The sequence below is a fragment of the Squalius cephalus genome (assembly GCF_949319135.1).
Source record: "Squalius cephalus genome assembly, chromosome: 17".
Lineage (NCBI taxonomy): Eukaryota > Metazoa > Chordata > Actinopteri > Cypriniformes > Leuciscidae > Squalius > Squalius cephalus.
Genome location: NC_137138.1, coordinates 14,662,396 through 14,677,026, shown reverse-complemented (window position 1 = coordinate 14,677,026; position 14,631 = coordinate 14,662,396). Strand labels below are relative to the sequence as shown.

The following is a 14,631-nucleotide window of genomic DNA, read 5'->3' as shown; positions in this document are numbered from 1 at the left end:
TATTTGAAAAGAGGTGAATATGAATGAGATTTGAGATCAGTGGAGATGATTATCAGTGAATGACTTAAATTTCAGTCTTTTCATACAAAAATATATTGGATGGCTTCAAAAGACTTGGAATATAACACAAAGTTGTATGGACTACTTTGAAGGTGCTTTTATCATATTTGGAGTTTTACGGTCCCTGGTCACCGTCCACTCTCATTGTATGGAAAACATTCTGCTGAAAAATTTCTCTTCTTGTGTTTCAAGAGGGTCAGTAAATCATTTTTGGGTGAATTACCCCTTTAAAACACTTCTTGAGCCGGAGAGAGTTTTTTTTTTCTTGAACTGCAAGTGAGAGGAGTGAAACAAAAGCTCCTGAGGAACTCAGAAACATTGAGATAACGCCAGGTGTTCATAATAATGCATCTGTGTCAAATAAAATTATTCTTAATAGTATTCTGATCATTGTAAGGTACATTTAATCTAATATAATGATTGAGGGGGGTTAATGAGATCTGGGGAGCTAGTGATTTTGTGATAAGCTCTCAAGAGACTGAGAATACTTTGCTCTGCTACGTATCAAACTCCAAACATTGTTCTAGAGACAGATTGGCTGCTCCACAGGGCTCTGTTGACACAGCAAGCATGGGAGAACACACCGTGAGCATAGTGTTCCATATAACAGCTTTGTAAATAAAGGGAGCTGGACTTAAAGGCCATACTCTGTGAATATTCTGGCTCAAGGGAAAGAAACTGAACAAACTGAACTTTGACAAGACATGCAGAATGAAGCTGCATATGCAAAAATGAAGGAGATTCATTGAAGATGTCACTTTCTTATTGGGCTGGAAGATGAAGTAAACGAGTAAAAGTAAGCCAGGGATATTAACATTAACAAAAACTAAAACTCAAAAACGTTTTTGTTAACTAAAATAAAGCTGGAATAAAATAAAATATAAATATATTAGATGAAAAATGTTAACTAAATGAAAAGTAGAAATGTTTAAATAAGGTCAAGTTGAAGCACTAAAATTACTAACTAAAAAACTAAAACTATTAATATAATTAATATAAATTCAAATGAAAACTAAAATGATAAAACTAAAAGCTGATTCAAAATACAATTAGAAACTATAATAGTTTATAAATAATGCTAAAATAAGTGATGGCAGAAACACTGTAGCATGGAAAAAATACAACCAATAGGAAATTATTTTGTTTAAATTAGTGCTGCCAAATCGATTAAACGCAATTAATCGATTCTAACATAAAAGTTTGTGTTTATATAATATGTGCGTGTAACATATGTATGTACATCGCGACAGTACATGCTGCTCAAATAACAGTGTTGTTTGTCTTCCATACAGGTCACACTCAAATATATGCATACATACTCACTCAGGTTTTTGTCCTTACCTTCAGCAGTAGCTCTGTAACTTCATAGTGTCCATATGAACAGGCGTTGTGCAGAGGAACAAGACCACTGAGGATTGCAAAAAAACACACACCAAAAAAAAAAAAAAAAAACATTTATGCACAAAATGGGCTTTTACTTTAAGAAACATATGGACAAAGGAAGGCTAATGAACCAAAGCTTTTACCAGAGTGAAAATAGCAAAATAGCTAATGGAAACAATCTTTATTTAAAAGTAAAAAAGTAAAGTAAGGAAAAAAAATGGAGACATAAGCAGACCTACCCTTTGTCTTTAGCGTGAACATCAGCGCCATGTTGTAGGAGAAGTTGAACAATTCGAACTCGGTTGTATCCGGCTGCCAGATGCAATGGAGTGGACTACAGGAGAGAAAAGAGAAAATGGAATTATGACGAAACTAAGATATACCGTTCAAAAGTTTAGGGTCAGTACGATTCTCTTAAGAAATAAATCCTTTTATTCAACAAGGGCACATTAAACCGATGAAATGTGACAGTAAAGATGTGACAGTTTATGTTGTAAAAGATTTCCATTTCAAATAAACAGTAAACACTGTTCTTTTGAACTTTATATTCAACAAAGAATCCTGAAAAAAATGATCAAAGTTTGCACAAAAATATTAAGCAGCACAACTGTTTCCAACATTGATAATAATAAATGTTTCTTGAGTCCTTAATCATTATATTAGAATGATTTTTTCTAAATTGCTATAATTTTTTCAAAATATTACAGTTTTGCTTATGACCATAAGAGACATGTCGAAAATATATATATATATATATATCATATTACTGACCTCAAATGTTTAAACAGTAGTGCATGCAAATCAAATAAAGTGATAACAAAAAAAAAAAAGAACTTTCTATACTTAATGCCTCTTTAAAAATTATTATTAGCATAGCCTTTTTTCTGAAAGGGAGTTCTTGGTTTGTTTAACATGTTAGGAATTAAGTCCATACTTGGGTTCCTCTCCTATAGAAAGAGCTGAGCTCATGACTGAATTTTGCCGTAAGGAGGTCACACTTTATTGCAGCTCTGTGGCTTGTAACCCCGCCTAACAATCCAACTCTGTACTGTCCTACTGAGAATGATATAGATCATGAGTATCAAAGTACAGGCTAACATAATAATTAAGGTATTCAACACCATATATTCAGTGTACCGCAGCACACAGCAGGATATTACAAAGGTTCCCACAGCACAGTGTGATCATCATAGCAAAAACGTCCATCACCTGTATACTGATGATTGTTTTACGATTTGTATTTATTAAAAGGGTTTTAAATTAAGATTAATTAAAAGGCAGCCTGATGGTACAAAAATTAAACATTAGTTAAAATGATGCTAATCAAAATTTTGACTTTCAGGCGTCAAGTAATTCATGCATTTGGCATTCAAGAACAAAAACAAAAAGAAAATCGACAAGACAATCGAAAACAATCAAACAAAATGAGATCAGGTGGCACAAACAAAATCAAATCCCCATTTAAGTCTCCAATGAAATGCGTCAAGGCACACAGTCATAAACCATCACAGCAATGTATTTATGTGAGCGAAGCACAATGCGCAAACTCCATGTGTTCCCGCACCGCCTCCTGCGGTAAGCATGGATCATTCACCATACAACTGAAAATGCACGAAACAATGAAAAATCAATCTAGATGAAATTGAAAAACTTTGAATTGTGCCTTTCAATTGCAAAATAATGATAACAACAATACGCAGAGACAAACTCTCAAAGGCATGCACACCAGGGTGTTGGAAGTTGTAAAAGACAAGGAAAAAAACCGAGTGAAAGTGTGATTGGTGGAGTGGAAAGCTATAGCGGTAGAGGAGGTATATTAAAGCTCACTTATCGAGCAGATTGTACACTAAGCCTCCTCTTTAAGACAGAGGTTTCACACCAGTGTTTTCCCTCTAACACCTTCACCCCAATCCATTGCATTCACAAAGCAGCAGTGTGTCAATAAAGAGCCAAAATGGCCACAATGTGGCAATCAAAGAGATGAATAAAATTATAAAAATAATAAAACCAACAGAGAATAAAATGAGTGCAATCAGGCTCAGTACTTTTATAAAAAATAAATAAACTTACCAGCATTTTTTGAGATGTCGACTGATAGACAATGTCGCCAGAATGACAAATAAAATCAAAAGAGAACAAAAACAAACAAAAACAAATAATGACAATGATAGCAGTATGTAATTCTGGCACATCCTGTAACATTTCCTTGTCTTTTGCACTGTAACTTTACTTTGGACATTGGTACAAGCTCAATGTAACAAAGCGCAGCACTGCATTGTGACAGACTGAAATGACAAGATCAGTGATGGGAATAACGGCGTTATAAATAAACGGTGTTACTAACAGCGTTATCTTTTTCAGTAACGAGTAATCAAACGAATTACTGTTTCCCCCGTTACAACGCCGTTACCGTTACTGACAATAAAATGCGGCGTTACTATAATTGAGCTCACTGAAGCGGTTTTCATCCTAGTAGGCTCTCTCTCAGCCATAGGACCTGCAAAGTTTCTTCTCTGGTGTGTGTGTGTATGTGTGTTTATGAGGTGCCGGACTGGACAAAAACGAATGAACACCACGAGCACGCTCGACAATGTGCGAGAGAGACCGAGGGTGTCCGAGTATTATATAGTTTGTTTATAAATAAATTAAAAATTTCAGCATTAGAATAATCTTTGTAGCCTAGTGGTATCATCTGCAACGTTTTAATTAATTTACATGGTTATAAAAATAAAACCTAAAAATAACAGGGAACGTTCCCAGAAAACATTGTTTGACCGGTTGTGAACACGTACGGCAAACGCCTAGAATTTGGCTTAAATAACCTCTGACGATGACGTTTTCTGTAGGTTATAAAAATAAAACCCAAAAATATTATTTTATAATTATTATTTATTTTTGGTACATTGTTCAGTATTATATTGAGAGCACTTCTTGTTAAACTGTTTACTTTTGTGAGGAAGAAAATACTTCAAGTAGGCTACAGTATGTCTACCAGTTGTGAAGGTGTGTGACAGTTTTATCATTTTAATTTGCTCTACAAAGAGTGTATGTATTTTTGTATTATTATTTTTGGTACATTTCTTAAGAAGCATCATTTATATTTATTTCATTATCATTATTTGTTGGCCAGTTGTGGTCTGTGCATTATTAAATATTATGGTTCTAAACCATCTTTTGTGTTTTATCGTTCTACTATAGTAATGATAATATTTAAAATAATATCCTGAATTTAATAGGTGTCTCTCACATTGTCCCGCAGCAACATTAAAATAATGTAGATTAGTGTGCAATGTTTTATAATAATAATTTATTCTATTTAGTGCCCATTTCATTCATTTAACATATTTAATATTGGGGCATCCAAGTTATTGGACATATTTAGTAACGCAATAGTTACTTTCCCTGATAATTAGTTACTTTTATAATGATGTAACTCAGTTACTATTTGTGAGAAGTAACTAGTAGTACTTTTTTAAGTAACATGCCTAACACTGGACATGATTTCAACACAAAGAGGATATGCGAACAGAGCAAGGAGTCCATCCTTCTTTTTACTTTTCGAGGGAATTTGGGCTGACTTGACAGAAGAGCTGTTACTGATTTAATAGCACTCAACCAAAAATCATTCCAGGCGGCTGTGACCGCGAGAACGCACTTGTGCTGCTAGTTTATATGATTCGTCCTATTGCAGAACACTGGTCTGCTGACGTGTTTAGATCTTTCACTGAATTTGTATTTTTGGTCAAAAAAAAAAAAAAAAAAAAAAAAAAAAGCTAAAAAGGGCTTTGTTCACTGGAACAAAACAGAAGAAAAAAAATCCATTCTTTTATTCGAAAAATAGTAAAACTGTTTTATCTTCAACTTTATTAGTATCAAATAGAAGTATTATTCGTGCTTCTATTCCTAGCAGATAACCATTAAGAATTGTATTATTGCCATGTTAACCACAGCAACACTAATGTAAACAAAAATGCCTAAAATGCACATTTGACCCATTTTAAATATTGATAAATGTGAACGTGCATCCATTTTTGCTGTCATTTTACAATTTATTATTTTCAACAGTAACAGTAAATAAAAAGACTGACCCTTGGGGGACACCTTGTTATTTTACCAGGTGGGAAATATTCATTTGAGGATATTCTGAGCAACCTGAATCTTGCATATGTAACCATTCAAGAGGCTGGATCACCATGGCGACACACTCATATAGTAGCCATGGCTACACTCAATCACTTTGGCCCCTCCTGCCAATCTGTCCAGAAAGCAAACAGGGCTAACAGGAAAGACACATCCTGCAGAAAACACACACGCTCTTTTGTGCTCTCTGCAAAACAAAGTAAAAGACTAAATGTAATGGCAGCTTAACCATAGGCTATTATATCTGCTTCTTGCACAGATCCTCCATCAATTTCTTTAAGAGCCCGACACACCAGCAGAATTGCCGTCTCACTCGAGAGCTGTTCCTATTGAATCACTTAAGATGAATGTATTGCCTAAAGATGTACAGCTGGAAATATTCTACCCCCACACACTCCAAATCGCAACATCCTGACACCGTTTAAAATGAGCAGAATGCTAAAATGAGCTCTTGCTTTGCTTTAGGGATACAGAATTGGCAAATAATGAAACTTTTGAGCATCCTCGGTAGGGGGATCGATTCACATATTAATCGTGAATCTATCTTCAACCGATTCGTATCGAATCACAAATTTCAAAAATCTATTTTCTGAAGTGTTACACTTCTTTAACTTCGCAGTACTAAAAGTTATTGAAACGTTAGTGTTATGAATGCACTTCTCGCGTTGACGACCAAACAGCCGAAGCACGAGCGAACAAATCACTCACTGCCTTTGACTGAATCACTTTAATATGTATCAATTTATATTTAATTCATACAGTGAAGACGATACAGTTTTATTTCTGTACCCCAAAAACTTAGTTTATTTAATTTGTATATATATATATATATATATATTATTTTTTTTTTATTGTCAGCTTAATTGCATTTATTATAAAATTGGGTTGACTAAAATGGGAAGGTTCACATTTAATTCAGTGGGATTTTTTTCTTCAAGACCTATTAAACTGTCTACTGCAGTCAAATAGGAAAAGTAACACAAAACAGTAAACTAGAATCAAATCTGTGATATCAAATCGAAATTGGATTCAAAATCGAAAATCGATTTTGAATCGAATCGTGACCTAAAAAATATATTTGAATCGAATCGTGAGGTACCAGAAGACTCCCACCACTAATCCTTAGTGCATTTGGCTCTGTCACAAAACAGCTTTCTGGTACTAGCAGAAAGATCAGACAGGTGAACTAGAGCGGAGATCTGTGTCCATTCAGATGGCTTCTAACAGAAAGCGACAGTAAAGCTATGTGGCAGGGTTGACCTTTTGCCAGCAGACCCTGAAGCATGACAGTGAGACTGGCAGTGCAGGTCATTCAAATGAGAGTGTTTGAGTTATTCTGCTCATTCAAACACATGCTGCCAATAAGACAAAGCACTGCACACTGAAGCTGGCCTCTGCTGCAAAAACATGGAGCTGCAAGTATTTCATGAATTATTTTCAGTTATTTAAAAATGAATGATAAAATGGTCAAATACTTTCTTCAACCCCAGCTAAATATGCAGACAACTATTAGTAATATACTTTACACAAATTCACACTTCAATTTAAGGTGGGAGGGGCATTTGTGAAAAAGAGAGAAACAGTGTGAACTTGTGAGAAAATACAAGCAAACAAAATAAAAAAATCTCTGGAAAGGATTAAAGAGATTATGAAATGTTTCTATGCTTCTCACAGAAGAAATCTGTGCTGCTGGTCCTGTCTTAATCAACATCAGAAAGACTGAGTACAAATCTAAACAACGACCAAAGCAGGCACCAAAAATACAACTGCACTTATATAAATAAACTATTTCAAAAAATTGGGAGACAACAGAGGTTGAGAGAAATTATTGAAAAAATTAACATTTAAAGAAACTAATACTTTTATTTGGCAATGATGCATTAAAACTTTTACACTGTTATAAAATATTTCTATTTTAAATAAATGTTTTCTTTTCATAAAAAAAATCCTAAAAGAAAAAAAAGATTCCCACAAATTATTGACCATTGTAAAAGACATTAAAAAAATAAAATGGTTTTTTTTGAATTGCGATAGTATTTCACAATATAACTGTTATAACTGAATTTAATCAAATAAATTCAGCTTTGGTATGTATAAGATACTTAAATTATATATAGGTAAATCAGTCATACATGCAGCAAAACACAGTCTACCCTAAATCAGACATCCCTTAAACATTAGGAGCATTAATTTTACCTAATTTTAGTGCCTAGAAAACAATAACTCCCCTGTTTTTCCTCGGAGTAGAATTATCCCATTGTCCAAGGCTTCCTCTTGTCTTGCCATGGAGAACTGGTGACCTGTATCCATGCCAACGGTGAGTGCTTCTCCATAGCTGTTGCCATGGCTGCGGTACATGCTATAACTAGCATGAAATCAACACGGATGGAGCCTTTGAAAACAATGTGTTGCTAGGCTAAGTAACCCTTTAGTGCAACTTCGTTAGTGCTGATTTACTTATGAGAGTATAGAGAAAAGGGGAAAGGGTCTCTTTCGTCCCTGTGCAAGTCTAAAGTAAACACCAGGTCCAGAGAGAGGCGTCTTACTAGCTGGAAGCAAACAGCAGGAAAGGGCTACCAAGCACACTAATGCCAGCTACACGCTGACAGGATCAATAAGACATTACCCCTTCTTCCCGGTCTGCAAAAAGGGAAAAATACAATCTATTGGGGCTTCTTACTGCATATTAGGTTCTTTAATAAAGGAGCTAAGGGCCCAAAGGGGGGTGACGCCTGGTTCCTCCATCCTAATCACAACACCAGCACCCCCCTCCCTATTAAAGCACTGAAGGCTTTAATGACCAGAGCAACCAATGGGATGTTATTTCAAATCATGTGCCGTCAAGGGCTCAAGTTTTCCCATGGGTCTATTGTTGGAAAGCAGAGACAAATAGTCATGTGTGATAATTAACTGCAATAAAGTCTGTGTGTGAGAGAGAACGAGAGAGTAAAGAGATGAAGGCAGACGGGAAACACTACAAGTGCTACACATATGCAGCTGCTCTGTTTCTTCCATCCACCTACGTTTCTATGGGGGCGCATCACTGTGTAATGAGGGACAGGAACAGACGCTCGAATAGACAAAATATTTGTTAATCCTCAGAATTATGGAAATGAAACCACAAAGTTGCAACTGAATTAATTTATTCTCACTAGCAACCACTGCACAGATCGCACGCCGATTGTTTTATCTCAGCCTGTGCAGCGAGGCTGCCTCAACTTGATACTTTATCAAAGACGGCAAAGCACAGCAAGCTTCACCTGATGTGCAAACTAAAGACAACACTGTATTGAGACATCTTCTGTATGCATATTGCATACACTATAATACAATAGCTTAGAATTTTTTTTTTTTGACATGCATATATACTTTACTGTTCAAAGGTTTGGGGTCTATTCATCAAAGAATCCTGAAAAAATGCATCACAGTTTCCAAAAAAATAAATAAAAAACTTAAACATTGATAAATGTGTCTTGAGCACCAAATCAGCATATTACAATGATTTCTGAAGAATCACCTAACACTGGAGTAATGGCTGCTGAAATTTCAGCTTTGCAATCACGAGAATTTAAATTGAGTTACAATTCAAAATAGAAAATAGTTGTTTTTAAATTGTAATAATTTTCACAATATTACTGTTAAGGTTTCTTTTTTCATCCAATAAATGCAGCCTTGGTGAAATGGTGAAACCATTTTTTGCCTCAATTTCGCTTGGCATGTAAATACCTTTACTGGCATAGACAAGATCGCATTCTTTTGCAAAATTGCATTAAAAAATGTGAAAAAATTCAAATGTATATTAGGGTTTCAATGATGAGCTGGGTCTTTGATATCTATCAGCGTTCCACTGATATATCCACTTGTTATTCATTGTGCTGTGAATCTCCTACCTCTGTGATTTTGCAAGTAGACTGTGCTTTTGCAAACCAAAGCCAACAAGAGAGCTGTCTTGAGGAACGCTGGATCCAGAGCGCTGAGACTTGGTGCAAAGCAAATCTGTCTGTGCTAATTCCTTCCCAAGCCTTTTACCACATCATTCTCCTCCAGTACACATAATCTTTAAGCTAAAGCCTGCAATATGTTAAGGCAAATGTTATCACACAATATAAACAGCTCTGTTTCACAATCCTTTCCAGAGTAATGATAAGGCATTCAATGGAACAATGGCTTCCAATGTGCTGATATGGATGAGAATGTCTTCATCATACGTTCTTAAAGCCATTTATAGTGTCGTTTAGCTAAAAGACATCAAAAGCTAAAAGATACTTGATTATGGAATATGGTTGGCTTGTTAATGAATACAAAATTCTGTCACTATTAACTCATGTCTTTCCAAACCTTTAAGAATGATGTTCTTCTGTGGAACATGAAGATATTTTTTGGTCCACACAATGCATGGGGTTGAAAACCCACACTGGACCCCACTGACTTTTATTTAATTTTTTTAATTTGAGATTTCTTTTTAATCAGTAAGGTTTGGAAAGACATGGGAGTGAGTAATGCATGAAAGTTTTAATTTTCAGTTGAACTATCCTTTAAATGCCAGTTAGCAATTCCACAAAATGAAAATGTTCTGGAATTATATGGGTCATTTGGGAAAAGAAGATCAGATACATGCAAAATAACAACAGCACAAGTAAGGAAGGAAAAAAGCTTACTGTTCAAGTTTAGTAATGTGGTTAAAGGTTCAGACAGGTTAAGTGGAACTGACTACAGTGTATATTTAACATAAAACTGAGCCCAGCTCAAACCTAATCTGAGAAAAAAGCAGCAGCGAGAAAGAGTAAAACGCGGAAAGAAAATGAAAAAGTCAATTGTTCACCATGGAACAACTGTGACATGATTGATGGGATATGCGGTAGGCGTGCGGTAAGTGATTGTTTTTCCCTGAGCCCCTGTAGAAGGCATCTTGATAATGTGCTCCAGTGTGCTGTGTTAATAACGTCCTGCACTTCAGAGAACTCCATCATTTTCAAACCTGGACCGTTGCAAATAACACACTCTGGAGTACGCTTTCTATTCCCTAACACACACACACACACACACACACAAGCATAGCTTTCAATCCATGTTCTGAGTCATCCTCTAAAGCTAGCATGGCACTGATAAATTCTTTTCCACTTCAAGAAAAAGAGTGAGGGCAAGTCATTCATCTCTGGTTTGATTTCACACTGATTTCTCAGAGGTCAAAGGAGAACACAAGCAAATTAAAGAACGCAAGCAGGTAATGGAGCCAATCAAGACCATTTTTCCAACTGACATCGCCTAGAAGATTTGGTGTGGAATCAAACTCAACTGACCATTTAGCTCAGACAGGGAGTCTGAAGTTTTAACCACTTTGGTTTGTGGTTATAGTGAACGCAAATCGAGACAAGATCATGTAACTGTAGGCTTAAATGTATCAAGTGTAAAAAAATATAACATAAATTCTACTAACTATACCACCTACTATCTGTTCAGAGTCTATGTAGCTTTCTCACTTGATAGTTTTGCTAAAAGGGTAGTTTATCCAAATTTTTTTATCTTTTCATAGTCGTCTTTTGACCTTACAATGAAAGTCAAGATGGTCCAATATGGTTATGACCCCATTGACTTTGATTGTATGGACAAAAACAGTATTTCAAAATATCTTCTTTTGTGTTCCAATTGATGACAGGACTTTCATTTCGGTGAACTATCTCTTTAAAATGACCCAAACTTGGTCTGTGCGGTATGTTGTATTATACTATATATTTGAGAACCCCAAGAAGCTGTATATTGCCGTACAACACAACAGTCAGCAATTCACTTCTTGTTTGGGTTCACATTAACCAGAAACTGAAGTGATTCACACTTCATTCCAGACAACCCTCTTTTCAAACTACAACGCTGGATTCTAAGAAATACAAAATACTTTGAAGAATATCAAAAGTACTTTCACTCTTCCTAAAATCAGTGTGAACCAGTTCAGTTTGAGGCTAAAGTGAACTAAATTGAGAAGTGAACAAATAATTGTTGTATTTTGCAGCGTTTCACACTTCCATAGGTACTCACATTGATGGCAAAAACATACTGTTGAACAACAACTAAGTGTGAAAGCAGATGAGAATTAGAGACAATCAAATTATGATCGACTGTATCAAGTGTGAAAATGACAATCTAGTATGTGGAAAATTCAACAAAAGTGCTACCTCCTAAAATCGAGCTTTAATCAATTTAAACAAATTAGATAAAAAATTCACTTCAAAATGTGCCACAGGGTCTTGATTTTTCAATTTTCATTTGAGCAGTCATTCTGCTAAATGTGTGAATGTTCTCTCACATTTTGATGAAAAGCCTGTCCACTCAGTGCCCTTGTCGTGAATAAGTGCCACCGCAAAGAGAGCTTTTTCAGCAAAGATGGAGCTCAGCTTTTAGTGTGCCCTTAAACGTATCGTGATGAGCAGTGTCTCTGTCTTCACTGACAACCTCTTCTCCAGACAGGAGACTAATGACTCTGCTTTTTCCATCGTTCAGACAGCTACAACTACGGTGAAGCACTCCTTCCTTTCACACATTGACACTCCCTCTCTGTCTCCCCGGGCCAAACCACTGTTGCCTTAAGCGACTTAACCCCCTTCACAGCCCAGTAAATGAGCCCTTTAAAAAAAGCCACAAGACACCAACCATCTCTGTGCCCTCAAGTCACCCTGGATGGTTGATAAGTGATAAGGAGATTATACGTGTCCCTGAAGGGGAATGAGATGTGCTTCCATGCCTGACCCACCACCAGACGCCTATGGGGGAAACCCACACTGTCCCTGTTACTGGTGTGACTTCTAATGGTTGCAAATGACATCTTTGGTTGCGGAGAGCAGCTGCTCCTCGGGGATGGGACCTCTTCATCAGTGCCCATGGTCAAAGCGTGATGACTGATCTTGACAGGGAGCAGGGAACTGTTCTGGGCCCTGCCACGCTGTGAGAGAGAGATGCTTGCAGCATTGAGAGGTTCAGGACTAATGATGAGAGTCTCAAAGTGTGATGGACAAATCAGTAGGGCTCACACTGTCTTCTGGTTTCAATAGGCCAAGTGTTTAATCACACATCTAGTTAACTATCACTTACTAACTCTTGCACCTGCTGTCCGCAGTCTTATTAGGTCATTTTTCTTCTACATACAGGGTTTAAAGTACAATGGATCTTTAGGACACCAATGTTTCAATTCAATTTTACTAAATACTACAGTCTCTAGTAAAACTGGTGATCACTATTTCCATTCTCAAGTCTTTAAATCGCAGGACAGCCACTTTTCTTCCCTCAAATCATCATGACTCTGCAGGGCATTGAATCCTCGCAGGTTGTGGTAAATTGCAATATAAGAGTGCCAACCACGTGCCGGCTTCTCACATGCAGGCAAGAGAGAGGCAGGCAGAGGCCCAACCTGAATACAAAGCAGTTCAAGGGGGTACATTTAACACGCAAACGCTTCACTGAGCAGGAGCTCCTCCAGGGTCACAGCTGCCATGAAATGCTGAGACAACACGGCCAGCCAGAAAATATGACAGAAGAGAATAAAATGCCATGTTACAAGATGTAGATATCTGAGGGAGTCTTACAAATACCAAAAGAAAATGCCAACATAAAAAAATATATATATATTTTAAAATGTGTATCAATCTACATTTTTCAAAAAGGGAGATATTTAGACAAGTATTTGTTGTATTGCAGTGCACTTCTCCAGAGTGCCACAAAGAAAACAAAGGTATATTTCACCTAAATATATTCAACACTTACTCACCTCTGTTGTTTAAACCTACAGTACATCATTTTCTCTCACTGTACAGAAAAGGAACATGAAGGAAGACATACAATATAGTGCACTAAGTACTAAATGGATTATTATAGTACATTTATGGTGCTTTATTTTTTTTAAATTACCTTCCATTTTTCAAAATAAAGCAGCTTGGACATTCTGCAAAATGTTTACTTCCATTTCGTCGCTGTCAGGCGGAAACCTCGTATCTCTTGTCATTTTTATATTTTTCCATAAATGTTTTGCTAATATTTAACCAATGAAATATACTAAAGAGCTTGTGACAGAACCTCTCATCTACATTGGACCCTTCAACTGTCAGTAAAACTTCATAACTCCACCCCACCTCTATCGCGAATGAAGTGCTGCATCCAGTTTTGACTGTATCTGCTTGTTTGCAATCCAAGGGTAAATGCAGAATTGGTAATAGATAAGTACAGCGTTTTTTACTCAAGAAACACTATTAGGGGTGTAACGATACACGTATTCGTATTGAACCGTTCGGTACAAGGCTTTCGGTTCGGTACGCATTACAAACCAAACGATTTGTTGGACCATTTTTCCTGCCGATGCGACCAAATTTTGTTAGCAGTCTCGTTGGCACGACCGACACAACGCTGCCCAACATCAAATGGCAAACGTAATGAAAGCGGAACGAAACTGTGCTACTTATTATTTTGTGCTTCACGGACCGTTTATCAGTTTGGACCAATGCAGCGTGAGCTGATCTTGATCAAGCGACACTGTTAATACACAGCGCTACGAGATCCAGTAAAGAAAGCATTTGAACTCGCCACTGAAGTAATAACATCGCTGCGAGATCTAGTGAGAAACATTAAAATTTCTCAGTTTTTAACGGATCAAACAGCGCTGACGTGGAAACCAGGAGAAACATTGTGCCATGAATTAACTAGTTATAGGCTTTAAGTTCACAGATCAGCAACATTCACCATGGATTTACTGTAGTAACACTAACTGTAACTATGGAAGTTTGGCAAGAATAGTGCAATGCTTTCAAGTACGTTGGTTTTATTTCGACATTATGAATAAAATTGCTGCCCTCAAATGTTAATCTGAAATGAAATAAACATTTTGCTCAAAGTAAAAAATGATCATACTTTATGATGTTAGTTTTAATAAATAACAAACAAAAAAATTCTCTGGCATTTCTTTCTTTTTGCTGTATCGAAAACGTACCGAACCGTTACACCAGTTTATCGTATCGAACCGAACCGTGAATTTTGTGAACAGTTACACCCCTTAACACTATATGCATA

At 36.4% G+C, this 14,631-nt stretch overlaps 1 protein-coding gene across 4 annotated transcripts in view; it reads right to left on the bottom strand.

Moving 5' to 3' along the window:
* The window catches only part of tnksa (tankyrase, TRF1-interacting ankyrin-related ADP-ribose polymerase a), a 99,653-nt gene that overhangs the window by 30,843 nt on the left and 54,179 nt on the right, over positions 1 to 14,631 (bottom strand). For 2 of the 4 annotated variants that reach the window (XM_079847747.1, XM_079847749.1), the window contains 3 exons: positions 3,514 to 3,534; positions 1,683 to 1,777; positions 1,402 to 1,468 (listed from right to left, as the gene is read on the bottom strand). In XM_079847747.1, the coding sequence (XP_079703873.1) occupies positions 1,402 to 1,468; positions 1,683 to 1,777; positions 3,514 to 3,534 (183 nt within the window). The remainder of the gene's footprint in view (positions 1 to 1,401; positions 1,469 to 1,682; positions 1,778 to 3,513; positions 3,535 to 14,631) is intronic. The other 2 variants (XM_079847748.1, XM_079847750.1) reach the window with 1 other exon arrangement.